The sequence below is a fragment of the Drosophila suzukii genome, chromosome 2L, assembly GCF_043229965.1.
Source record: "Drosophila suzukii chromosome 2L, CBGP_Dsuzu_IsoJpt1.0, whole genome shotgun sequence".
NCBI classification, from domain to species: domain Eukaryota; kingdom Metazoa; phylum Arthropoda; class Insecta; order Diptera; family Drosophilidae; genus Drosophila; species Drosophila suzukii.
This window is the reverse complement of record NC_092080.1, coordinates 10978340-11003729: the sequence shown is the minus strand read 5'-3', so window position 1 is coordinate 11003729 and position 25390 is coordinate 10978340. Positions and strand designations below refer to the sequence as shown.

The window sequence follows — 25390 nt, the reverse complement described above, 5'->3', positions numbered from 1 at the left end:
AATTAAAATTTGCGAATTTCGGACTATAGAAAACCATAGGATGATAAGCTAGAGGATGATACACATATTTAAATAGTTTTTAAAAATTAAAATTTATTTAATATTTAATTCTTTGTTCTTTGAGAAAAACTTTCAAATGTTGATAGGTAAACCGAAACCGATAACTGCCCATCGCAATCAGCTGAGCACATCTAGTGTGACCCTGTGCGCAAGTAGTTCGCTTAAAACTGTTTCAACTCCAGTTGGGAACACCACGGCGCCGGCGGACGCAGATGCAGATTTCGAGTGGGGAGCACCTAGATGCGACGGCGCTTGTTGCTTTGCACCGGCGGCGGAGTTGTCGAGGGGCTGATGGACTCATTGGACATGGATCCACGGGTTCGCTTGGCCGGACGTTTGGGCAGCTCCTGAGGCTTAGAGACGGCCTTCTTGTCGGAAAAGGGTGTGGTGGAAAGGGAAACTGAATTGAGAAAGGAGCGCCCTCTAGGCAGTTGGGTTGGGAAACTGGAGCTGTGCATTCTGAATTTTTTGTGCTGGTTCGTTTTTATTTCAGAGCGGTTTTCTCACAGCGGTAATCGTTATGCCAGGTGAAAAAAGTATTTCGAAATAAATATTTGTTTTATTAAAAAAATAACGGAAAACAGTGTTGTAGAACGCTGGAAGCTACCCGGTCCAGGGCTGGAAAGCAGCAAAGCTAGCCAGAACCTAAAAATGCCCACAGAATCGCTGCGACGTTTTCGCCACCGCCACGCGCGGTCACTCTGCAGTTTTTCACCGAATCGAATGCACGCAACGGACGGACGGTAAATCGCCTTTCGATCGGAAAACAGCGTACAGTGCACCAATTCGCCGTGTACACATATTCATTAGTCGCGCGGCCAGTGCGGGTCAAATAAAAAACAGCTGCGAAATAAAATACACAAATCTCAGCTCGTGGAGGGCAAAATCAAAGAGTGCCGAGTGAAAAGAAAACTTCTGGACGCGCTAAAAGTCGCTCATCCTCTCCATCTCCATCTCTCTCTCTCTCTTTCCCTTGTGGTGTGTGCGTGTGTCGTGGTGTAGTGCTAGTGTGTGCGAGTGCGAGTGAGACGGGGCCAACGATTTGCCGCTAAATACAAAAAGCAGCTGAGACCAGCTGACACATGTGTGTGTGCGAAATACAATAGAGGCAAAAGGCTACAAATAAAGGCTATAAATAAATTGCAAATGTTTATGTTTATGTAGTCGTACAGCAGCGGCAGCAACAACAAAACGCACGTGGCGCAGACATTTTCGGCCACGATAGTAAGCAAACACACAAACACGATTAAACATGTCCGCCGTACCGGTTGCCATCAAAACGGAGGAGGTTATTCTAGAGCACGCCGAATACAACAGCGCCGAGGAATTGGATGAGGAATTGCAGTAAGTTTGGCTTGAACAAAAAAAGTATTTACAAATATCAGTGTTGGCCAGTGCCAGAGAAAGGGACAGGAACAACAACGCGGCTGCGAGTCAACAGCTTGGCTTGCATTTTTATCACGCAAATTATTGATTATTTTTACTACTTGCTAGTGCGCTCTCAGTGTGCTCGCTCGCCCTCTCTCTTTCTCTCGTTTGCTTTTTGCCGCCGTTTTGCCGACAAAACAAATACGGCACAAAAACACCACCACCATTAAGGCTCCCCTCACACACACACGCACACGCACACTAGCGCATGTCGCATTCCATTTCCACTTCCATGCCGTTTTCTTGTTGCTGGAATAAATGTGACGCTTCTTTTTTTTCTCCCATCTTTCGTGTCTGCTGCCCTCTTCCTCTCCTCGCTCTCTTTTCCTGCCGCTCTCCTCTCGTGTTTTCACGCTCTGCCTTTGGTCGTCCATATTGTAAAACGGCTGTTTTGTCAATTTGTCAGCAGCGTCGGCAGACGGGAAACACTGCCGGCACAAATATTAGTCATGGGCACAGCTGCTTGGGAAAGAGGAGATTTTAAAAACTATGATGAGTACCAACGCAATTTCAAAATATATATTTATTTTGAAGTATGAGTATATTTTAATACCAGCTTAAAGAAGAAAGGCGGAAACCAACTAGGCGTTTTTAAACATTTCAAAATATTACCTCAAAATTACGATACAAAATGTATAAATTTTTTATAATATTCAATAATATTTAATAATGCATCATTTCAATTGTTTCTAAAACGGATGTGTTTTTTTTTGTATTTGGTTCTACAGAGTCCAAAACTAAGAGGTTCTTTAAAGATTATTTTCTTATGAGAAATTTACCCAAGAATTAATCACATGTTAAGTCATTTTTACCATGACATGTATAAAAACTTCTGAATAATCTTTTCCTTTGAAATTTTGGAAATTATTATTTTTAAGAACAGATTTTAAGCTAAAGAATATATATATAAAGATGTTTCTAACGATCCCCTTGTAAATGTTTTACTGCCAACTATGTTTTTATTTTCACCATTTCCTTTCCTCAAATATTTGGTCTAATTGTTACAGCTGCTTTTGCTATTTTTTTTAGCTGTTGATCGCGTTTGCTCTCTTCGCTCCTCGCCTCTCCTCTGCCTCTTTCCCGTTCTCCGGCTCTCGCGCTCAGCTGCCAATTTGCGCTAGCTCACATGTTCGAATTAACGGAGGTAAAAAACAGCTGCGGCGCACCCGCACTCCCTCTCTCTTTCTCCCTCCTTCGCTTATCGTGCATTGCCTAATCAACATTTCTAGTTCTTCTTCTTTCCTGTTCATAGTTGAAATGAAATCAGCTGTACCGGTATATTCGTATCATCAGATGGTTTTGGTTTGCTTTTATTTACACTCTTCTCTCTCTCTCTCTTCCTTTGTACACAAAAAGAAAAATGGTTGTGATATTAATGATCAGTTTCAACACAGTAAAAATATTTAGAGAGCAAATATCTCAATCTAGGATTTTACATCATTTTTCATTAGGAGGAATTTATTTGTTTGTTATTTACCCATCAAAATGATTAAACATCTGATCTTCTTTTTTCCGTGTACCTGAGAAATGTGGAAAATAAATGGCCTGCGAAAGTGTACAGTTTGAATTTCTTATTTTCTTCCTTGCCTTTCTTTTGATCTTTAATGTTTTTCGAATATTTGTCATGTTTTCGCAGCGAAAGTTTCTTTTTCCCTTGCCGGCTTATCAGAATCATATGGTTGCGCTTTTCGCTTTTTCACACGTCATAAGCGGCGCCTTTTCTTATCGCCAAGCATATGTTTTTGCACAACCACAAAGAATCGGAAATATATATATATATGAGCGCACATACACCAATCCATTTCAGCTGGCTTTTCAAGGTTTTTATTTCTGTTTATTATATACATATATTTATTTCGGCACAACACCAAAGGTTTTTGGTGCTGATTTTTAAATTTGATTATCACTTTATAGTTGGCTGAATAAAATAAATTATTTAAATTCTCGTCTAAAAGCAAAAAAAAAACCAACCTTCAACAACATATCTAACTAGTTTACTTTAAATAGAAATCATTTTTTGAAACACATGCAGTTCATAGATAACTGTTAAAAAAGGCAACAAAAAACGTGGGTTAGACTGTTATTTTGGCCACCAGTGTGGGCGGTATAACAACTGCGTTTTAGCAGCTGCTGTCCGCTTGTTGTTGGTGCTAAAATAAAAGAGCATGCCTTGGCTAAAAGTCTCCACTCTGCTCTCCTCTCTCTCCATTCCATCCGTTGCACATTTGCGAATACAATGAAAGCCATGTGTTGCGGCCGTTGTGTTGTTGTTGTGTGGCGTCATTTCCGTTTTTACCCCACTTGACTGGAAAAGAGGAGCAATCCAAGAGACAGAGCGGGAGAGTGTGTACACAACTCTTTCCTTCATACTCCATCTCGCTCTCGCTGCAGTTTTATAAGAGCCGCTCCCCATTTAATCCAAGTACATAGGCAACACAGAGAGAGAGAGAGAGAGAGAGAGAGAGACCCCCCATTTGAGTTGCACTCAAAGGCAAAAGCTTGCTGAGAGAGAGAGGGAGAGCACAAAAGTACAGATGCCGCCACACACATTTTTTACTACACACACGTTTCATTGAAAAAACATATACACAAAGCTAAAGCTGAAAACCCGCTGCAAATTTGCGAAAAAAAATGAAATGGAAACTAATACCAGCACATGGCTTCAAATCTGCTGCGCAAATTTTTGGGCGATGGCTCTGTGTGTTTCGTTTCGTATGCCAAAACGTTTCATTTTGTTTTCGTTTCGTTTCCACACTGTTTTTTTCTTTCGCTTTTTGCATGCGGCATTATTGGCAACCTGCGAGCGAAAGAGAGAGGGCGCAACGGGGTGTGCGAAAGAGAAAGAGCGCTACGGCTTGTTTATGAAAAACACATGATTTTTGTGTACATCAGTTTTTGGGACAGGGCAAAAGAGAGAAAGAGGAGAAGGAGGAGGATGAGGAAGGCAAAACTACTACTGAGCGATAGTATAAAAGAAACCGTTAAGATGAATCCGCAAACAAATCCAAAGTATCTCATCTACAAATATTTTAGAGTACCATGAAAAAATCATTGGAGATTATATATTTTAACACGGATTATTTGTTGAACTAGTTTAGATCAATAGTACAACATTTTGTTAGATAAATCCGCAAATAAATCCAAAGTATATACATATACAAATTTTTGAAAATACCATGAAAAAATCATTTGAATATTCATACGAACCATTGTTATTATTTATTTATTTTACAATTTATTTGTTTAACTATTAAAGATTAATATTGCAATGCTTTATAAAATAAATCCTCAAATAAATCAAAAATATCTCATTTTTAAATATTTTATAATATTATCAAGAAAATCATTACCACCAATTAGAGGTTATGTATCTAAATATGGATTATCTATTTATTTATTTAGGATCAATACTACAGTATTCTATAAATATCTTTAGCTGTCTGAAAAACAGTAAGCAATTCGGTTTCTCCCCTCTTCGTATTTTTTACACAAATATGTGCATCATATTTCACCAATAACTCAAATTGCAATCCAAGTATAACAACATTTGTTTATGATACCAGGAGTTCTGTAGATTTCTTTAGAAAACAAACAGTTGGGATAGAATTTCTATAACGCTTTAAGCCTTTTGATTCCCCGAAGTTATCTGGCTTATATAATTTCTATTTGCTTTTTTAACGTTCCTTTGTTTATAGTTTTATGGCAAATGTGGCGCCAACTGGCGGGCACAACTGTAAAATGAGTAATGGGCGGGGAAATGCGAATTCTTCTAGTACGTTCATTAGTTCATACGCCTCAACTTTGTTGCACAAATTACGCAAGTGGCGCAAACCTTATTGCGTTGCATTTCATTTTTGCCCTGGATTCACAGTCTATGTCGTTAGTTAGCCTCCGCTTTTCCTAAACTATAATTTTAAATGAGGGAATTCCCCGGGTTTTATTAATGTGGCGTACGTGTTTACTTTCAAAACGGTGCGTTGGAAAATCCTTAGGTCATAATTCCGAGTTCCTTTATTTCGATTGGCTTTGGGTATTTTAAGCTTATATTTTTATTTTGGACTTCAAATTTAAAGACATTTTGATTTCGTTTTGTTTTAAGTTATTTTTGATGGAATACTTTCTTTAGGAGGAGTCTAGATATGAATAATAATATATCTTCAATCTTTAACGACTTATATGGATTGATATTGATCATAGACATTTTTAAAGAAAGTAAGTTTAAATATTAAAAATTATATTTTGGTTGTATCCTCATTTTATGAATAAATTTACAATAAGCATTTTCGATTCCTTGGATCCACTAGTTTCTGTTGACTTCCTCAATCTTTCTGGATTTCTCTACCAACTTCTGGTAAATCCTCCAGGAATTTTGGATGGGTGTTGCTGCAGGTCTAAATGGAAACGAATAATGTTGGCAACTATTAAAAGTCGGTGTCACTTGTTTACTTTCTGGGCTATATTATATAATTGCACATTTATCTGGATGAATTGAGGATTGGGAGTTTCCCTTGCTCTCCAACTTTCTTCGGCCTTCTCAACCCCCATTCTCCCCTCCCCCCAATATCCCCCTTTATCCCTTATCTTCACCTGCTGCTGGTGCAGCAATACGACGAAATTCCAGTGAAATGATGACGTAAGCAGTGACCCAATAAACGTATGTACAATTTATGTGCAAAGTGCAACAACATCAAGTGAAGAGTGAGGAGTGAAGAGGGGCGCAGTGGGTGGCGGTGGGTGTTTGGAGGTAGCCAGCACTCGTGACTTCGGCTTTTGTCTCTCTGTCTGTTTATCGCTCGTATCTCTGTGTTTTTCTCTCTATGTACTTGCTGGCGAAAAGTGGCCAATGAACTACATTGAACCCTGCCTCAAAAGCAGCGCTGCAGCAGCGCCGTCAGCTGTCCACAGTCATATGTTTTTATTATTATTATATTTATTCAATTATTTGCACCACAGAAAATCCGTTTTCAAAGGGGAAACTGCAGCTTATGTTCATAAAGTGCTCAAAAGAACTTGTGCAATTTTGATGACCCCATTTTTAAATAAATATAAGATGTTGCGTCTTTAACTAAAGAGTATTTGGGGCATAAAGCAGTGCAAGAAATAGATTAAAAATTAAATCTAGATCAGAAACCTAGAATTTCTAAATTTATCTAGACGTTTTGTCTTAAACAAATTTACCAGAAATTATAGTTTTGCGATGACATTATAAAGAAATAAGTGAAAATAGAGAGTTGGAAACGATTTAAAGATTGTAAAAAAAAAGTTTAGAAAATATATGAGGATGGGAATAAATAGTTCATCTTAGAATAATATTTATTGCCCCCACCAACTCTACAAATTTCTTTATCAAACGGTTTAATTTCATTTTTTCACTTTAAGTGATGTACATTGCTGAAATAATTAGGCTGCCCTCGTAAAGTAGACAAAAATATGCATCAAAAACAACAACAGATGTTGCCACCACATGCAGCATGCAACAACATTCCCCGCGCGGTTTTCATTCAGTGTTTTTCGGCATTATTGTGCAAACAAAAACAAACGAGAGGCCAAAAAGCAGGCAAGTGCCCAGGTCCAGATCCGAGATCCGAACCACATTCCTTTGGCCATTTGCAGCAGCAACTTGGCAGTCTGCACTCTTTGCAGCCTTTCTGCTTTTCTGGCTGCCACAGCATCCACATCCGCCTGCTGGGGCTGCTGTTGACCAACTTTGGAGGCATCTCCCCTCTCCTTCGGCAGCCCACTTGCCGCAGAAATGCTGCCGGAGAAGAACGACCTTTGGATGATGTTGCTAAAAATAAACCAAGCTACTGAGACGTTGTCTCTAATACAGTCCAGCTTCAATAACTAAAAACTAATGCTTTTTGCAATACGGGTTTTCAAAGGGTTTAAAGTTTTTCCAACAGAATATAGCTATGGCACTGTAACTGGAGTAAGATATTTAAAATATAAACAGAAAAGTATCAATATTGATATATATAATCCAGTTGTAAGGTCTCAGCATTACAATTTCTGGATCGATTAATTCAAATTCTCCATTTAAAGTATTAAAATTTCAAAATCCTAACCTAAAATTCTCTTCTCACTAAATATTTTTGAAAATCACTTCGAATATTTATATTAAAGAAGTGAGACTGTTTTTTAGAAAATCTAAGACTATATATTCTAGAATTTTTAGCATCACAATTTCTAAATAAACCAATTACAGTTCTCCATTTCAAGTATTTAAATTTCCAAGTCCTAACCTAAAATTTTCTTGCCACAAAAGATTTCCGAAAATCACTTTTCAAATGTTCATGTTAGACAAGTGAGACTGTTTTTTACAAAATCTAAGACTATATATTTTAGAATCTCAGCATCACAATTTCTATACAAACCAATTATAGTTCTCCATTTCAAGTATTCATATTTCCAAATCCTAACCTAAAATTTTCTTGCCACAAAAGATTTTCGAAAATCACTTTTCAAATATTTATGTTAGACAAGTGAGACTGTTTTTTAGAAAATCTAAGACTATATATTCTAGAATCTCTCATAGTTCTCCATTTCAAGTATTAAAATTTCCTAATCCTAACCTAACATTTTCTTGCCACAAAAGATTTTCGAAAATTTCTTTTCGAATATTCATGTTAGAGAAGTGAGACTGTATTTTCTAGCATCGTCTTGAAAGAGCGTTGTTCTTGTTGTTCGCCCGGAATGCGGTGTTGCAACTTTTACACTCAAGACCCCCACCTCCACCCCCGCTCTCCGTTCATCTACCTGTGTTTTTGTTGTTCTTTCTCGGTGAGCATACCATTGTGAAAATTGTTTTCATTAGCCTGCAGCAACAGCAAAACTCTGTGGCCTGTGGAAAACGTGTTTGCTCTTTTTTCGTAGGGTAAAACCGGTTCGGCATTCTTGGGACCGCTCGCGTCTCTTTGAGACTGTGCTGCAGCATAGCTCAAAGCCCCGACATGAAGAAGAGGAAGAAGAAGTACTCGAAGAGCTGCAAAATAATTCGAAACGGAGGTCCAAAGCAAATCCATCCGAAACGAACCAAATCGAATTGAACCGACAAAACAGAAACAGAAAACAACAATCACGACAACCGGCGATGGTGGGCTACAATAACAAAAAGAGGAATGCCCATACTATTGACAGCTGTGCCGAGCTACCTCTCTCTTTCTCTAGCCCCCTCTCTGTCGCTCCTTTACATGTGTAGTGCAGTAGTTTGATACCCTACAATGAAGTATATAGGTCATCTAAGTTTTATATTAATCAAATACATAAATATTCCCAAAGTACATAGGTTAATAGAAGTTTTATATTAATCAAAAACATAAATATTCCTTCAAAGATCACCTAATATTATATTCTTATATCGAACATTACCATCAACATACTTAAAAAGTCGATCATCTATAGACGAACAGAATTTTCAACCAGGATCCATCACACTTAAAAAAGAAAAAAGTAGGCTAGTTCCTAAAAAAAATATTGATGAATTGCCTAACTGTACGCAATTATAAAGAATAGTAAAAAAAAATCAGAAAATGATAATATTCCTCTATAATATTCCAAAATTAAACTAAATTACAAAAGAAAATTCATTTATATTTCTACCATAATCTACATTTTTGAATAGAAATAATTAAAAAAAAGATATTTTAGGAATAACTAAAATACTAATAACGTATTAGGTTCACTTAATATTGTGTTGGGATAGGTTAGAGCATTTACGAACCGTAGTACAGCTCAACTTTTTCTTTAGTCCGATGCTGATGGTAACGTAACAACAACAGAGTAGTGGCTATGTGAGTGTATTGGTCGCCTCTCTGTTTTTGTTGGGATTGTTGTGCAGCGTCGGCGGGTTAAACTAAAATTGAATTGAATGGAATTGTAAATTTATGAATGAATGAATTTTTCAGCGCTTTGGTGAACGGGCATGTGGTTTTGTGTGAGTGTTGTGTGCTCGTAGATTGTATAAATGTAAAAGTTAATTGGTTTTGTGTATAAGCAGGGGATAAGCCAAAGCCATAAACAATAACGTAGATAATACCTTGAAGAATCTATAAAAAAGGTGATAAAAACTGGTCTTTGTGCAATACTATCTTAGAAATACATTAAATCTAGTGTAATTTCATGCAAATGTTGAAAGATTTTGCAACCAACAGTTTTAATGTTATTTCTGAGGTACCCATTTTTTTTATCCATTTTAGTATTACCTGTAAAACATCAAAAAATGGTATCCATCATAACATAATAATGCGTAGGGTAAATAATTGTATTTAACCACTTCCCGGAAGAAGATATGACTCTTGACCAATATTTATTGCCGTCTTTATACGTTTGCCAGTCTGTGACTCATTTTTAACCGATTTCGTCATTTTGCAGATTACAACTGGAAGATTCAGGGGGTGAGAACTATCACATCGAGTACGCCAGCGAGTCGGCCCATCAGGGTTCTCAGCGTCGCCAGTCGAGCATGAGCGGTACGAATACCTCCAAAGGCGGCGGAGGAGGCGGGGGCGGGGCCTTGAGCGATGGAGACGGCTCGGGAAAACCCCTTGTGGACAGCGAGAAGAGGATGCGCCGGGAAATCGCCAACAGCAACGAGCGGAGACGCATGCAGAGCATCAATGCCGGATTCCAGAGTCTGCGATCGCTTCTCCCGAGACACGAGGGCGAGAAGTTGAGCAAGGTAAGTTACTATCCAATCCAGTTTGACAAGCATTGGGTACCGCTTTCTTGAGATGACGTTTTTTCTGGACTGTAAGCAACCAACTCCATTAATGGCGATAATATGGTTTATAGTACAGCAGTGATTAAGTTCAAGAAACCTTTTAGCGTAAAGGTATAATATCTACAATATCCCTAAGATTGGAAAATTGGAAGTCATATATATTATCTGCAAGAGTAGCGTGTTTATTATAAAATCAATAAGGACCAATGAAAAAAGTTTTGCTAATCATAAACTGTGTACAAATTGGTTATTAGTGTTGCATTATTAGTCTTTAACCAATTTAAAAGATTTCACTGCAAGTGTCTGAGATATTATTACCCATGGTCAGTTCTCGGTGGGTTGACTTGTTTTTCTGGACTCCTTGTAGGGCCAATCATCATCTCGACATCAACACCATTTTTGGGATGAGGTTCTTCGGCCTTCTCGAACCCTAAGATTACCTTTTTACTTTTTTAGCCCGTGGCACGCAACTCCACTTACATTTAACCAGGGTCCGAACCCGAATCGTTTCGGTCTGGACCGCAATTACAGGGCCAGGAACACATGTTGACAAATTGCCGACGACTCCTGGCCAAGAATGGAAAACAAACACACACGCCACTTGGCAAAAGCTTCCAGCTGTGGAATAAAACGTGAATGGAAATGGCTTTATGGGGGGGGTCGTATAAAGTGGGGACTAAAGCTTTGAAGGTCCCTTTTCGACATTTAGTCGTCAGGGCAACCGTGTTGGCGTCGTCGTCGTCTCAATTGTTTGTTGTAGGAGGCGTTTCGCTTTTTCTTTTTACGCCGCATATATATTTTGTTCAGCTTTTTTCTTTTTTTTTTTTTTTGTTTAGCATACACATGTTCTAATATTTATGGGATTTTCACCTTGAGACGACATCGATTTGTTGTGACGCGTGTGTTGTAAAGGGCCGGTGGAATGAACGGCCTTGTTAGTGGGGGAGGATATTGGGCATGTCTTAAAAACACTTTGTATGGAATCACATTATAAGTACTTTGCAGATGTTGTTCTTCGTATTTCTACCACTCAGACGGTTGTAAATCAACGAAATGGCTTGAGTACAAAAAGAGCAAGACAGTTATTTGTTTTTTAAATTATGTGTCTGCGGTTAGGAAAAAAAGAATGGGACTGGTAAAAAAAATTGAAAGCTTAAAAATGATAAATATGAAGGGATTTGTCTCTAGATTTAGCAAACAGAAAGTGTTAAATTGTTAGATTAAAAAAACATTTCTTTTAATATTTCTTTAATATCCGAATTTGAAACCAAATCCCCTTTCCAACACTGAAACTGCCCTTATGATCACTTTCCAGCACTGACTTATGAGTTTTAGTAGTTTCCCTTTTTTCGAGGATTTCTTTGTAGCCCCTCTTATTTATTGCAAATTGAAAAGTGTCAACTGTAACTGCCAAGGCCCATAAATCAGTCTTTGGACCAAAAAGAAAGGCGATAACAGGCAACCAACAGAGAAACAATGTAATAAGTCGCAGCATAAACAAGAAAGCCAAGGAAAGCCAGCGTAAACGAGTAATGCAAACAGGAAGAAAAGCGCGTAAATATTAAAAATACTACTACAGGCAAAAATGAAAAGGGTATAAGCAACCAGAGCAACAACAACGACTACGCTGCCTGATGAATGACATAATGGGCGTAGACAGAGAGGGGGCGAGTGCAGAAGAAAGAGACGGGGGTAAAAAGGGGCGGTTGGCGGGCAGAAGTGCAAGTAGTTTATGGATTTTTGTTCTATGCACTTCGTCAACGTCGACGATTACAAACGATACGATACCACCGCGCCTGTCACACATAGTAAACATTGTAGTAAATACGTGTGAAAGAGAAGGGGCTACGGCTGTGGAAAAAGAGAGGGAGAGCGTGGGAGAGAGCAACTGGCGAAATAGAAACCTCCAACAGCTTGACCAAGTTTCCACCCGCTATATAAACGGTTAAGCCTTTACAGTTTTAGTTAAGTGCCGGCTAATACATATGTAAATACTGATTATAACCATGAATAGAATCATTTTGAAATCTCCTAGGATTTCGCTAAAGGTTCTTGAGAAATCTCCAGGGATTTTAAACTCAAGGGAAAGGTTTCCTCAAAACTTTCTGGGTTGCCAAGGGTTGATTTAGAATCAAACCCACAGGTTCTAGTTCAAGTATTATTATCTTATGGATCCCTAACGATTACCTATAAAGCTTATATAATAGCACTACGTAGATATACTGATAGTACAGATTTAGCCTTTTTTTGTTTATCCTAGTTGTATTGCTACAAATTGTAGGACTAGATGATGTTACCTAGATGTTTTGTTAAAAATTATAGGACTAGGGCACCTAAAACGCAATGAAAACAGATCCTACGCACATAAAACATATGTGCATACATACATTTGTATAATGCACATGCATATTTGGCACACAGAGAGAGTGCGAAATAAAATTGCAATGCAGAGTGAGGTTGGATGACAGAAAGCTGCGACGACTGAAACCATTCACAGTTAGGCACACGCACATAACGGTGCATGCCAGCGACACACACACACAGGAACAAACGCACATACACAGCCACGCCCTAAGGTGGGTGGCATAAAGTGGGCGGAGGGATGGAAATGTGAGTGCAAGTCTGTGATTTACTCACTGCTCTCCTCTCTCTTTTGCACTCACCAGGCCGCACTCTTCCCGCCCACTGTTTGGCGGGTCATTGAACTTGCTCGCTAGGTGGCGCTAAAGTGCAAATGTGCAATTGCGTACAGTTGCCCCCATTGTTGTTTTTGTGAATACTCGCAATGCACAGAGCGAAAAAGTTTCAAGTTTTTAAACAAAAATTAAAGAAATTAGCTTAAAACCTTAAAGACACTTTTATTAGGTGTATAAAAATTGTCTTAAGTCAAAATTAAATAAATAAATAGTTTTAACAAAATATGAAAAAAAAAAATTTGGTTCCACACGTAATAAAACTCTTTAAGGTAATGCTTTTATTACCAAAAGTCTTTATTATGTTTTCAATATTTATTGTACTTAGTAAATAATTAGTAACTTAAGTTAAGAAATCCTTCAATTATTTTTAAAAGTTTCTCGTACAATGCGTTAATGTTAAAAAATCAGTTTTGCAATATTTTGCACCGTGCGAAGATTTAGGCGCGCCCCAGCTGAACTAACCTACATTACAGTGGGTGGGGGGTGTTCACTGTAAACAGTACACACCTTGCCCAGACAGCGAACAGAGAGAAAACTGGAAAATTTTCTATATACAATACAATATCGATTCCTTTCCAGTGGCCAACGCAGAAAAGCGCGCGCCAAACGCAAAGTTACCCCCCAAAAAAAAAAAAAAGAGCTGGGATACTCTGGTATGCTACGGGAATATTGGGATATATGCGATATAAGGATGGGATGGCGCCAACATTTTGTTCGCCTTCTGCTGATGGGAGCCCACACCACTCGCTCAGCTGTGGAAAGTGGGGGTGGGTTACATTTTCCGGCAGGTTTATGGCTCCCGAGAGTGTTTCATTGCCATTTCATTTCCAGCGTTTTGGCGTCTGTCTGGCGCCTGGTAGGCAGCTGTTTCACAGCCGATGACGATTCCGAGTGGAACGATGGGTGGTAGAAACCCCCTCCCCAACCAAAAAGAAAAAAAGAAATCCCCACCCTCTTCATATGAAAATGGGCATTCAGCCTGGCAGTTGCGCACTGCGATTGTTGGCCCGGCAAAATCCGTTTTTCTTTTGCCCCGATAGCCTTTGTATGTTCTGGACACAGGGGCGTGGCACCGGGCAGGGGCGGTGGGTGGAGGTCATTCGGGGGTTTTTCGATGGTGGTGCAGTGCACTAGGCCATTGGCATCTCGCAACCTTTTGCAGATGGAAGCAAAAAGCGGGATTGCAGCTGGAGAATTTGATGCGACGACAACTTCTGGGGCATGCCAACACCCAGTTTGGGGAAAAGTACATAGGTCCTATATATATATATAACGAGTTATGTAAGCCCCGCACATATATGTATATAAATAGCATCGCATCGTGTGTAGCCTGTACTTTCAATTGCATTTCGTAGTAAAAATGCCTGCACTACTACTCCGCACACACAAGAGCATAAGGGAAATCAGGTGTGCAGTGCTCGCATGTAGAGCAGCAGCAGCCACAAAATGCAATTAATGAAGCCACTCCGTAATTTTAAATATTTGTATGCTTCAGTAGCTTTATTTAACTAAAAACCACACTTTTGCCTAATTGCTTTAGGAATTTCGTGGTGCACAAAGGGTTGTTAAATTAGTGGAATTAAATCCGGGTTGTGTTTTAGTCGTTTTACGAAAGCCCCAGGCATGATAACAAAGTATTTTCGGTTTATATATAGAATACAAATGCGTTTATAGAAAATTGCATTTGTTTTATGACATCAGAATGCATTGAAAGCAGATTAGAGGTGGTGCGATTATCGATTGGAATAATTCAACCGTTACTCGGGACGATAACTTATCGATAGTTGGCACTCAAGACTTTCTCAGCAGAATGCAACAGCGAAGAGAAAGCAGTGACAAAAGCAACAACCTAGTCAAAAGCCAAAGCAAAAAAAAAGCATAAGTGCAATGGATCAATTACTTTGTGGGCAGACAGAGCGGGATGGAGATAGTCGACGGTGTGTGTAAGTTTTGCAAAAATGTCGGTCGGTCGTTGGTCTCTCTCTATCTCTATCTCTAGCTCTTTCCCCCTCTGTCTGGCGATTTTTTTCCGTAGATTATATGGAATGCCGTCTCGCCGGATTTAATGACTTAGTTGCATCGTAACGGTGTTTTTCATCAATGACCAAGTCAAGATCGCTGTCTGCTTCTTGGCTATCTCTCAAGCGTCGTTACTACAATGTCGGCAGCTTTTTCTGCCAGTGTGTGTGTGTGTCTTAGTTCCGTTTTGTATTGATTTATAGCTCGTCAGCTTCAGGTTTAACTTAAGTTATTGCTATTATATCTTTTTTTTATACTATGCTAAAACAAAAGACCTTTTAACAATACTCATTGCCAAATTTAAAGTAATTAAGTATATTATAGGCTAAAATTGTATATATCGAAATCAAGGCTGTATTTGGAAAATTCAAAATAAATGCAATTCCCAATGAGTCAGCAAACAGCTGTGAAATCTTAACAAAAACCCGATAAATTTCTAAAGAAATTGCAAAATAATAAATACAAAAAAATCTACGAGATACAACAATAAAACCAAACAAAAACAAAAGCCAGCCGGCATTTTTGCTGCGCAATTTCACGCACACAATTGCAAGCACGTGTAAGCGAGACTCAGCTGGTCAAGCGAAGGCAAAAGCAACAACCACAGTGAGAAAACAAGGTTAGAGCGTCGGTGACCGGCAGAAAAGCTCGGTTCCCAAGAGCTCAGCTTTCCCAATTGCGTCGCAAGCTGGTGTCACAAAGAAATCAACCTAAACAAAAAGTACAACGCGGTTTGACAATCGTTATATTACTTGTAGGTACATATAACTGGGCTCTGATCTGTAGATCCCGTATTCATATGCCTACAAAAAATAACAAAATACTTAAGATGATGTAGATACACTTGTATAAAACCTTTTAAGTGCAACCTTAGAAATTCTAAAATCTACAAATTTTCTTTGATAACATTTTTGTAGATTATTATAGTAGATTGATGGGCACAAAAGAGAGCATATCATGAATATTATTTATATACTGATACTTTTTCAGGGTTATATTAGATATCAAACAAAAAATCGAATTTTGGTATTAAACGGATCCTATTAGGGTTTTATTTTTGTAGATTGATGGTCAGAAAATATAAGATATCATGAATATTTATATAACGATAATTTTTAAGGGTTCTATTTAATTTTGTAAGATTTAATTTTGGTAATTACCTGATTAAAATAGGGTTTTATTTTAGTAGATAATTTTTTTTTTTTTGGTAATTGATCCAAATAGTGTTTTATTTTGGTAGATTGATAGTCAGAAAAGAGAGCATATCATGAATATTTACATACTGATACTTTTTTAGGGTTCTATTACATTTTTTTGTAAACGTATCTCAAAATATATTATGATGACATTGAGTTTAGAAACTTTGAAAAATTGTATTACTAATTTTTTGAATACCAAATATTACTTGCGCTTTTTGTTTTGAATACACAGAACTGAACTAACAGACAGAAAAATTTGAATTCCACCAAAGGTCAATAAAACCTTTAACCCATAGAGTGCCAATGGGGCTAAGCCACGACATGCCATAGGGTTCATTGTTTTTTTTGTTTCTTGCCACCGGCTTACCAAAGCTCATGGTCAATGAAAGCATTTAATTAACATAAAAAAACAACAAAAGACACACAAACACGCGAAAATGTTTGAAAGTGTGTTGAAAGCGATTTGAACTTAAGCAACGAAAGAGATGGTAAGATGGCGGTAGAAAGAGAAAGGCAGAGCAGAGCAGTTCTACTGTTGTTAAATTCCAAGAAAAAAAAAATAATAAAAAACTCGCACCGAAAGGCAGCTGACCCTCACACACAGATCAGCTGATCGAATTTCACTTCTATAAAATTAAAGTAAACGCGGCGAACGAACGACGACGCCTGCGGCATTGTATTTATTTTTATCAACGTGCGCTGGTGCTGTTGTTTACCCAAGACAGCTGTTTTAATTAACCCAAATAGCAACAGCAGGCGCTGCCGCCAGTCAGTGAAAATATATAATTAAATTTACATTGCTGAATGATGACGAAGTCCCACGAGTTGCATAGAGCCGGATAAAATGGGTGTAGTCTTAAACTTATCATAAAATATCTTTGAGTTCTTAAAGGGATTTGTTAGGGGATATCCTGTACATATATTACGTAAGCACTAAAGGATTCTTCTACAAGGATATTCTGAAATTTTATTTAAAATCAAGTAATCAGTAATCTGAAAACCTACGCTAAATATTCCATTAAAAAGGCTCCCCAGATCCTACAATTCTTAAATAAATTGTATTTTCTTTGCAAATGTTTATTAATAAACAAGTTGGTTACAATGTAAAGACCTTCTAAACCTAATAATAGTAATAATAGTCATGAAACTGATGGTTACCTTTTTTTTTTGGTATTGTATGTTATAGATTCACAGTTTCGGATATTGTAAGAAAGATAGTTTTGCTTGTGTTTTTATTACTGCAACCCTGGGCTCCTCGCTACTGACGTTACTTTTTCAATTGCCACGCTCTTTTGGCTTTCTTTAATTGCCGCTTTTTATGACTTTTGCCTTGGATTAACTTAGGGGCAAATATAAATACAAATATCCAGAGATATATAACTGGTACCAAGTACAAACATAGCTGTGAGCTCATCTACCGCACGTGTTTGAATTTAATTAGGTTAGCGTAAAAAGCAAATAATTATTTTATTTTTTGTACATACATATTCAGTCTGAGTCAGCAGCCTCCGCTCGCAAATTGTTTAAAAAATTAGCCAAAAATGCGAAATAAATTTGCAAACATGAAAAAACCAGAATGATGTGTATGTATGTATGTGCGGAGAGCTTATAGATTGAATTGGTACACAGCTGTTTTTTGTCTGCCCGAATGACCTCGCCCCAGTCTCTCCGGAAATCTTTCCTTTTACTCCCACAACACTTATATAATATACATATGATACCTGGTAATTGTAAAGTGAGAGGGTATATTGCATTCGGTCAATTGTTTTTATTGGTAAGAATGAATGTTATACTCAGGATCAACATAGACTTGCCTCTTTTCGCCTTCAAAATTCAAATACCATTCAAAATTTTGATGATTGGCAATTGACTATAAGCGATCTTAATTTATTTTGCCTACAACTAATTGTATACCAAAAGTTTTAGTGATCTAACCATACCCGTTTAAGTTATAACGATAGATTGGTGATATGCCTAAAACTAAATGTGTACCAAAAGTTTTGGTAATATAACCACATCCAATTAAGTTATAACGATAGATTGTTGATATTATCAACTCTAATAGGCATCGTTTAGTCGTAGCACTCATTTTTAAAGTATTGATCTTATTTTTCCCATTTTTCGATGACGGCATTTCCTCGTGCTCACACACACACTCCAAATGGGAGATTTTCACAGAAAAATGTGGGTGAGATGGGGGGTTTCATATGTACCTACATATGACTGTTTAAAAATAGCCTCGATTTTGTTGCATTTGGCTTGACCGCAAAATACGCGCGATGTTGTCACCCCGAAAATTCTCTCCTGGGACCCAACAGACACACACACTCACATCATCATCGTTTTGACGTACATGTGGGAACACATGTTTGGCGCCCAACAAAAGCAGCTGAGTGGGAGTGGGAGCGGGAGAGAACGAGAGAGGGAGAGTGGGCGAAAGAGCGAGTGCGAGTGCGAGTGAACCGTAGAAAAGCCCCCATCTGTGGGTGTGTATCATACATACGTACGTATCTCTCATTCTATATCCATATCTCTACCCTATAGATGTGTGTTTTCGAGTAAGCCGGTAGAAATCGCAGCTGTTTTTGCCTATTTTCACGCTCACACATTTTTTTTTGCAACAACCAACGGAAAACAACAATTCGCTAGCGGATTTTATTATGGCCCGTGCAACTCGTCTCGGGTTCCGTTATGACCAAAAATGTTTGGATGCTAATTTTAGCAGGTCTGCCATGCTAATAAATACGGAATCGCGCTTCAAGGACTATTAAAATAACGATAAAATATGCAAGAGGATCCATTTTCAATTTGGTATTACAAGGTTTCGCTGGGTTAAGATCATAAAAATCAAATTTTCTAGTCCTACAACGAAATAAGATCACTTGGTCTATAAGTAATCGAAGGCTTTGACTTGGAATATCCTATATCTTAAGCTTTTCTAAAAGCTATCTTCTTCTAATAATGGTATGTTTGTATATAATTTTTAATAGTTGCTCTCAAACAAGATTTTTGATATCTTAAATTTTGGCGTGGCCATAGAGCGAAGCCAAAGCCAAAGTTGGCAAAAAACTAATGTCAGCTGACTTGTTTTGTTTCGCTTCTCTTCTTCTTGGCGCTTCGCACACACCTGTCATCATCATCTGCAGGTGAAGAGGAAGAACCGAAAGATAAGCGAAAACGTAGCGTTAATTGTTTCTTCTTTTCGCTGACGTGCGACGCAATAAAACGGAAAGAAAAAATAAACCGGCAGATGGTAGATAATGAGAATAAACAATAATATCAGTTGAAAATGGGGGAAGATTGACATTTATAAATAAGATACAAGGCCCTAAATGTGTTTCAAATGGATCTCTTGAAATCATTTCATTCGAGTAAAGTCGAATTTCAGATGCCACGATATTAGTTTCAAAATTTTATGGGATTTTTAAACAGTTTTAGATGTAGTTTTTATTATTCAAAATGAATAAAGAATTTTTTGATTGCCATTTTATTTCTTGGAGTTAATATTTTTTTGGGCAAGAGGCATATCCGTTTCTGCAAAGTTATCTATTGGTTATCAAAAGTATCTTTACTGCTTATAAATATTTCGGCTAGGCAAATATATAAAAAAGCTAAGGTTTCGTTTTGCCATTTGTTTGTTTTTGGGGTGGGGCAATACAAATGTAGTAAAAATAAAATTATTTTCCTGGTTGTTTTCAATTTAACCGCATTTTACAAGGGAAAAGCGCCACACTTAGAAACATGCGTGCACGCACGTAGGCCAAAAAAAAAATAGAAAAACACAAAGAAAACAAATCAAAAGGGGAAGGAAAGAAGGAAAAGTGTGGGGTGCTGGTGCATTTTTGGTGGTTGGATTTGATTTCCGGCTGTTTTTTCTATGGGTGGTCTCCCTTCTCTTTCTCTTTACTATCGCGCCCACTTTACTATCAAATGAAAAAATATCAAAAAGTAAACACAAAGATTTTAAACAGCTGGCTGGTTATAATGATAATGTATGTACAAAATATCTAAAAAATTTAAAATAATATGTTTGTCAATTTAAACGTGGTCTTAAAAAATGTAAAATAATATGTTCGTCAATTTAAAAATGCTTTTTCCTTGGTTTGTTTTATTATACATAAAATATAAACGTAGTTTTTAATTCTTAAATGCAATTAAGTTTTCAGAAATATCAGTATAAATAATCAAATCAAATTCTTTGTTAGAATCATAAAATCCATCTTAGGATCTGTTAAATATAAGATTTTCATTTTAGTTTATTTACCGCTACGCCTCGCACACAGATAAACCAATACTGAGGCGTAGGCCGCTTTTGAGTGCCAGCTCAGCTGATGACGAATTCTCTCTCGTGCCGGCGGCGTATTTGCTATTTTTATGCATTTCCTTTTATTCAATCAACGAAATTGTAGTGCAAGTTGTGGGGTGAGAAAAGCAGCAACAAGAACAACAACGATAGCGATGGTGCAACAACAACGAGAGCGCCAGAAACAGACGCGCCATTTATAGAAGTCAGCTGTCAAAGAGAGGCAGAGCGGAGAGGGCGCGCAACTTCCAATCGGGAATAACTGGAAAGCTTGAATGAGCATGAGAGAGAGCACGTGGGAGAGGCCGTAAAAGCTTGGGCCCACATGTTTTTCGCTACGTCTGGTTTCCGTTTCGCGGAACGAACGAAAACGAAACGAATAAGCAAACCCAACGAAGACCATGGTTGTCTCGCTCTAACGTCATGCAATTACCCCTACCTAAGAGAGAGAGCACATGCTGGGAGAGCGGCTCTCTCTAGCAACATTTGTGACGACGACGACGACGCCGGCGAATATTGAAAAACTTTTCGTATTGGAACTGTTGCTGGCTTCTTGTTGGAAAAAAGTACAGTCACCGCAAAAGGGGCCGTCTGTTGTGTGTTGTTGCTCTGCCTTTTTTTTTTTCCTTTGCTTTGTTTACATATATGCTTTTGCTTTTGACTTTGCCTTTTGTTTACTCTCACACCGATATAATATTGTGGTGGATTTTTCTTTAGCCGGCATTTTTCCCCCAACAAAAACAACTATAATTGCGATGGCAACGACATTTTCTTATTAGCCAAGGCCTCAACTTGCCGGCTAGTGAACGCGATTTAGTGCGAGTGGGAGGGGGAGGGAGTGCCATATGATGCGCGAATTGGACTTAAGAACAAGTGCATTTTGATTCTGATAAGCAAAGTTATGGCAAATTCTTGTTGGGAAGTTATTGCAATTGAAGTTAATTTAAATCTGCATGTTTAAATGAAGAAATGATAAATATAAATATATTTAGTTTGAATGCTGGATAACTGTGGAAACATCCTTAAAAATGGCTTATCATTTATTATAAAACTATTTAGGTAGTACATTTATCTCCTCATATGATATACCCAAAAACCAAATCCTTTGTCTTTCCATCGGTTGATAGTTTTATCAGACAAAGCGGCAACACTTTTCTTTATCTTTCCAATAGTTCCCATACCATATGTCTGCGACCATTTCCAATAGACAAGTCAATGAACGACCTTTGTGTGTAACAACAACAACAACAGCAAGAACAACAAAGCAACCGCGGCTAGAAAACTTAAATATGCTATGTGATTTATTCTCGCTTTTGTTGCTCTTTTGTTTTTGTTGTCGATTTCTTATAAGATATGCGCACGACATTGCAATGCCGCCGTCTGCGATGGAAATAGATATAGAATAGTGTAGAGGGGGGTGAGGAGTGTGATGAGATTGAAAACCGCTTGGGTACTTCTAGTACTACTACTACTGGAAGCAACAATAATAAACCCAAGAAAACTGTACACACAACATTAGCTCTCTCTCTCTCTCTGAGTTGCAATAACAACAACAAGTACACAGATGAGGTACGGTACGGTGTGAAATTACAGTCAGAGAGGGGAAGGGAGAACCAGTGAGAGAGAGAGGGAGAGCGCGAGAGCAGCTGTGCGATGCCGGCAGACCAAATGTTGTTGTTGCCTTCCCGGCTGGCCATCTTTTAGTTGTTATTATTGCTTTTTAGTAGTGACCTCCGACAACAAACCGAAATCGAAACAAGTTTTCCAGCAGCAGCAACAACAACAACTACAGCAACAATAAGAACTGCACTAAAGCAGCATAAGATTTATGGTTTTTTAATCAAAGCCTGAAGAATGCAAACGCATTCCTTTGGCATTTGTAGAGAGAAAAAGTTCAGAATTTATACGATTTCTGCCCCCGACTGCGGTTCTTTTCTAATAGAAATGTCATTCAAAGCTGTGGTTTTTTGGGATACGAATTTAATTTGTATTTTAAAATGTTTTGTATTCAATAAGGGATAATTAAAAAAAGGAGAGGTTTTATGGAACTCATTTCCATTACCTTAATTTAAAGATACATTTTAGATAGCTATTTATAGTTTTTTTTTTTTAGAAAAAACAAAGATGATACCAATCTATAAATAGTTTTATAAGAAGGGTTTACAATTTTTTTGTCTTATTGTTTTCGTTTGTTGCTGTTATTAAAATATCTTTTTTATGTTTATCATTAAGAAATACCTGTTTAATTTGTTGGTTATGAGAACTCCCTATTTTCTCTATTAATAATCCTAAACACATTGTTAGTTCTACAGAATATGTGGCCTACATGTACGCCCACGCTGATTTCCTTTATGACTTTGCCACTTTCTAAGCCAGATTTCCATCTTTACTGCCTCCTCGAACCACATTTCTCCTTTATATGGACATATGTATGCACTTTTACTTCCCACGCCTTTTTTGCAGGCCAGTGTTGCACAAAGCCTGAAATGGGGAGCGCGCGCATTTTGAAGGACACGAGTTCCTTAACCTTTTCGTCGAGCCAGCTTGTTTTGCAGCCTTACTACACTATTTACTATAAACATTGCGAAAAGGCAAACAAAAACAGTCAAGGCGAAATGCAAAATGCAAAAGCAACAAGCCAGGCTATTTATGTGCTGTGTGTTGTTGCAATTAAGTCTGCTCTCGGCAATTATGCTTCGTCTTCGTCCTCATCCTCCTCCTTCTTTTTCCCCTTCTTTTTCTCCTTCTCTTCCTACGCTCAGCTGAAGATTCCCCATGTGTGAATCTTCTGAGTGTTGTGTGTGTGTCTTCTGAATGACTTTTATTGTGGGGCGAGAAAAAGAGAGTCCCTGATTAAAGGGTTAATAATTTCCTCAACTTAATGATCTCACATAATATGTACCATTCCAAAAATATACGAGATGTAATCAAAACAAATCATTGGATTAAATGCAAAAGGGAAATGAATGTGGGGAATGATTTATAGACTTCATAAAAAATAAGTTCCAACAAGAACTATTTTTTTTTCATTTTACTCGCAAAGATAATATATTGAATTATTTTTTACTTCTTAACTTACTAAACAATAGTACAACTTACCATTAAATTAGTAAATATACCTCTTAACTTACCAGTAAAATTCCAAACCATTAGCCTTTTACCCCTTGCTTGTATCTCAACTCAATTAACTTTATTTGAACCTTGGCCTAACCCTCGCTCACTTTTCTTTCCAGGCCGCCATCCTGCAACAGACCTTCCAATACATCGTGGAGCTGGAGAACCAGAAGACGCAGCTGCTCACGCAGAACAGCGAACTGAAGCGACAGGTGGGCGAGCACGAGGCCGGAGGCGGAGGATCCGGCGAGGGTGGTGCCAACTCCGGGGGAAACTACAACGATTCCAATGCCAGCGGGGGCAACTCCACGGCGGTGGCCATCAAGAAGCGCAAGCTGACGGACAACGTGATCAACATCCAGGCGATTAGCGACAGTTCCGATGAGGGACTGGGCTCCATGTCCCCGGAACCGATGACCCTGCTGACGGCCGGCGGTGCGGCGGCCACCAAACTGAACAACGCCACCCTACTGGCGGCCAAGGAACTGCATGAGTCGAAGAAGCAGCTGGAGAAGGAGCGCAGCCTGCGGCGATTGCTCGAGGATGAGCTGCAGATGATCAAGAGGCAGCTGTACAGTGTGGCAACCGCACCACCCGGCACAGCGGTGGCAGCCGCATCCGGAGGAAATAGTGGCGCCTACATTCCACGCGAGGTCATCGAGCACACCGATAATTTTGTGCGCACCGAGGATTTGGAGGAACTCGGCGGCACTGTCTCGTACGTGGAGATCGATGAGATGACCGGCCAACAGCAGGTGGTTGTCTGCTCTAGCATCGAGGAACTAGAGGCCGATGCCGCTGCCGAGATCATCACCGAGGATCAGGTGCACGAGGAGGTCATCCTGTCGTCGAACAGCTCCACGGAGTCCGAGAACGAGGTCAATGTGAACGCAATTGCCAAAGCCTATGCCGAAGGATGCACGTCGAGTGCTGCGATGCTGCAGCCCATTCTGCAGGCGGCAATCAAAGCCACGCCCAAGGTGGAGGTGGAGCGCATCCACGAGAAGATTGTCAAGGTGAAGGCGGAGAAGCATGATCTGCCATCGATTCAGACCACCACACACTATCAGCATCCACATCGTCAGAATCTGGAGACCATTGTCCAGGCCATCCGGCATCTGGAGGGCGATCATCTCTTTGCGGACGGCAGTGGGGGTCAAGAGAAGTTTGGCCAGCAGCAGAATCTCCAGCAGCATCATCACCAAATGACTGGAGTGCATCACCAGCAGCAGCTGCATCATCATCGGCTGGCGCAGGATGCACCGCTGGCCCTCACCACCACGGGCAAGCAACATGCGGCGCTGGCGGAACTGCGACCCTTCCTACAGCTGAAGAGCAGCGGCGGCAATAAGCAGGTTATCATTACGGCCAAGACGGCCAAAGATGCTGGCGGTTTGGTCTCGACGAGCAGCAGCAGTACCACCGTTACGCCGACGGCGATCTTTAAGGTGCAAACAACGGGCGGCCATGGGAGCAGTGGCAGCGGCAACGGCAGCGGCGGCAGCAGCCATCATTTGCAAGCGGGCTCGACGACGGGCACCATAATCACTGGGAGCAATGGCAGCGGTGGAGCCCAGCAGCTGACCATCACCACAGCCTTAAAACAATGCCGGCCGGGCGTGATAGTGGCCAAGCAGCTGCCGTCGTCCTGATTCAATGGCCCCAAAAAGGGAGCGGGTTCGGGTTCGGGTTCCAGTTCGGGATGTATTGCGGCAGCTGGAGCAAAAGCAGGAGGAAGATGTGGCGCCCAACGTGGGGCAGGAGCTGTGACTGGGGCACGAGCTAGTATTAAAGGCGCTCGCCAGGAAGCAACAACCACAACCACCATACCGACAACAACAACAGCAACAAC

The 25390-nt window shown here is 39.3% G+C and overlaps 1 protein-coding gene and 1 long non-coding RNA gene across 2 annotated transcripts; one reads left to right on the top strand and one right to left on the bottom strand.

The window, feature by feature from the left end:
* Window positions 1-767: 767 nt before the first annotated feature.
* Window positions 768-20664, bottom strand: LOC136117203 (uncharacterized). Its single transcript, XR_010654601.2, has 2 exons — window positions 20386-20664; window positions 768-1947 (listed from the first exon to the last, which is right to left on the bottom strand). It is a non-coding gene; the product is annotated as an uncharacterized lncRNA (long non-coding RNA).
* Window positions 1116-25289, top strand: crp (transcription factor cropped). Its single transcript, XM_017089317.4, has 3 exons — window positions 1116-1404; window positions 9859-10165; window positions 23658-25289. Exons 1-3 carry the CDS (start codon window positions 1313-1315, stop codon window positions 25188-25190), a joined length of 1932 nt encoding a protein of 643 aa, XP_016944806.1. The 5' UTR covers window positions 1116-1312; the 3' UTR covers window positions 25191-25289.
* Window positions 25290-25390: the final 101 nt, after the last annotated feature.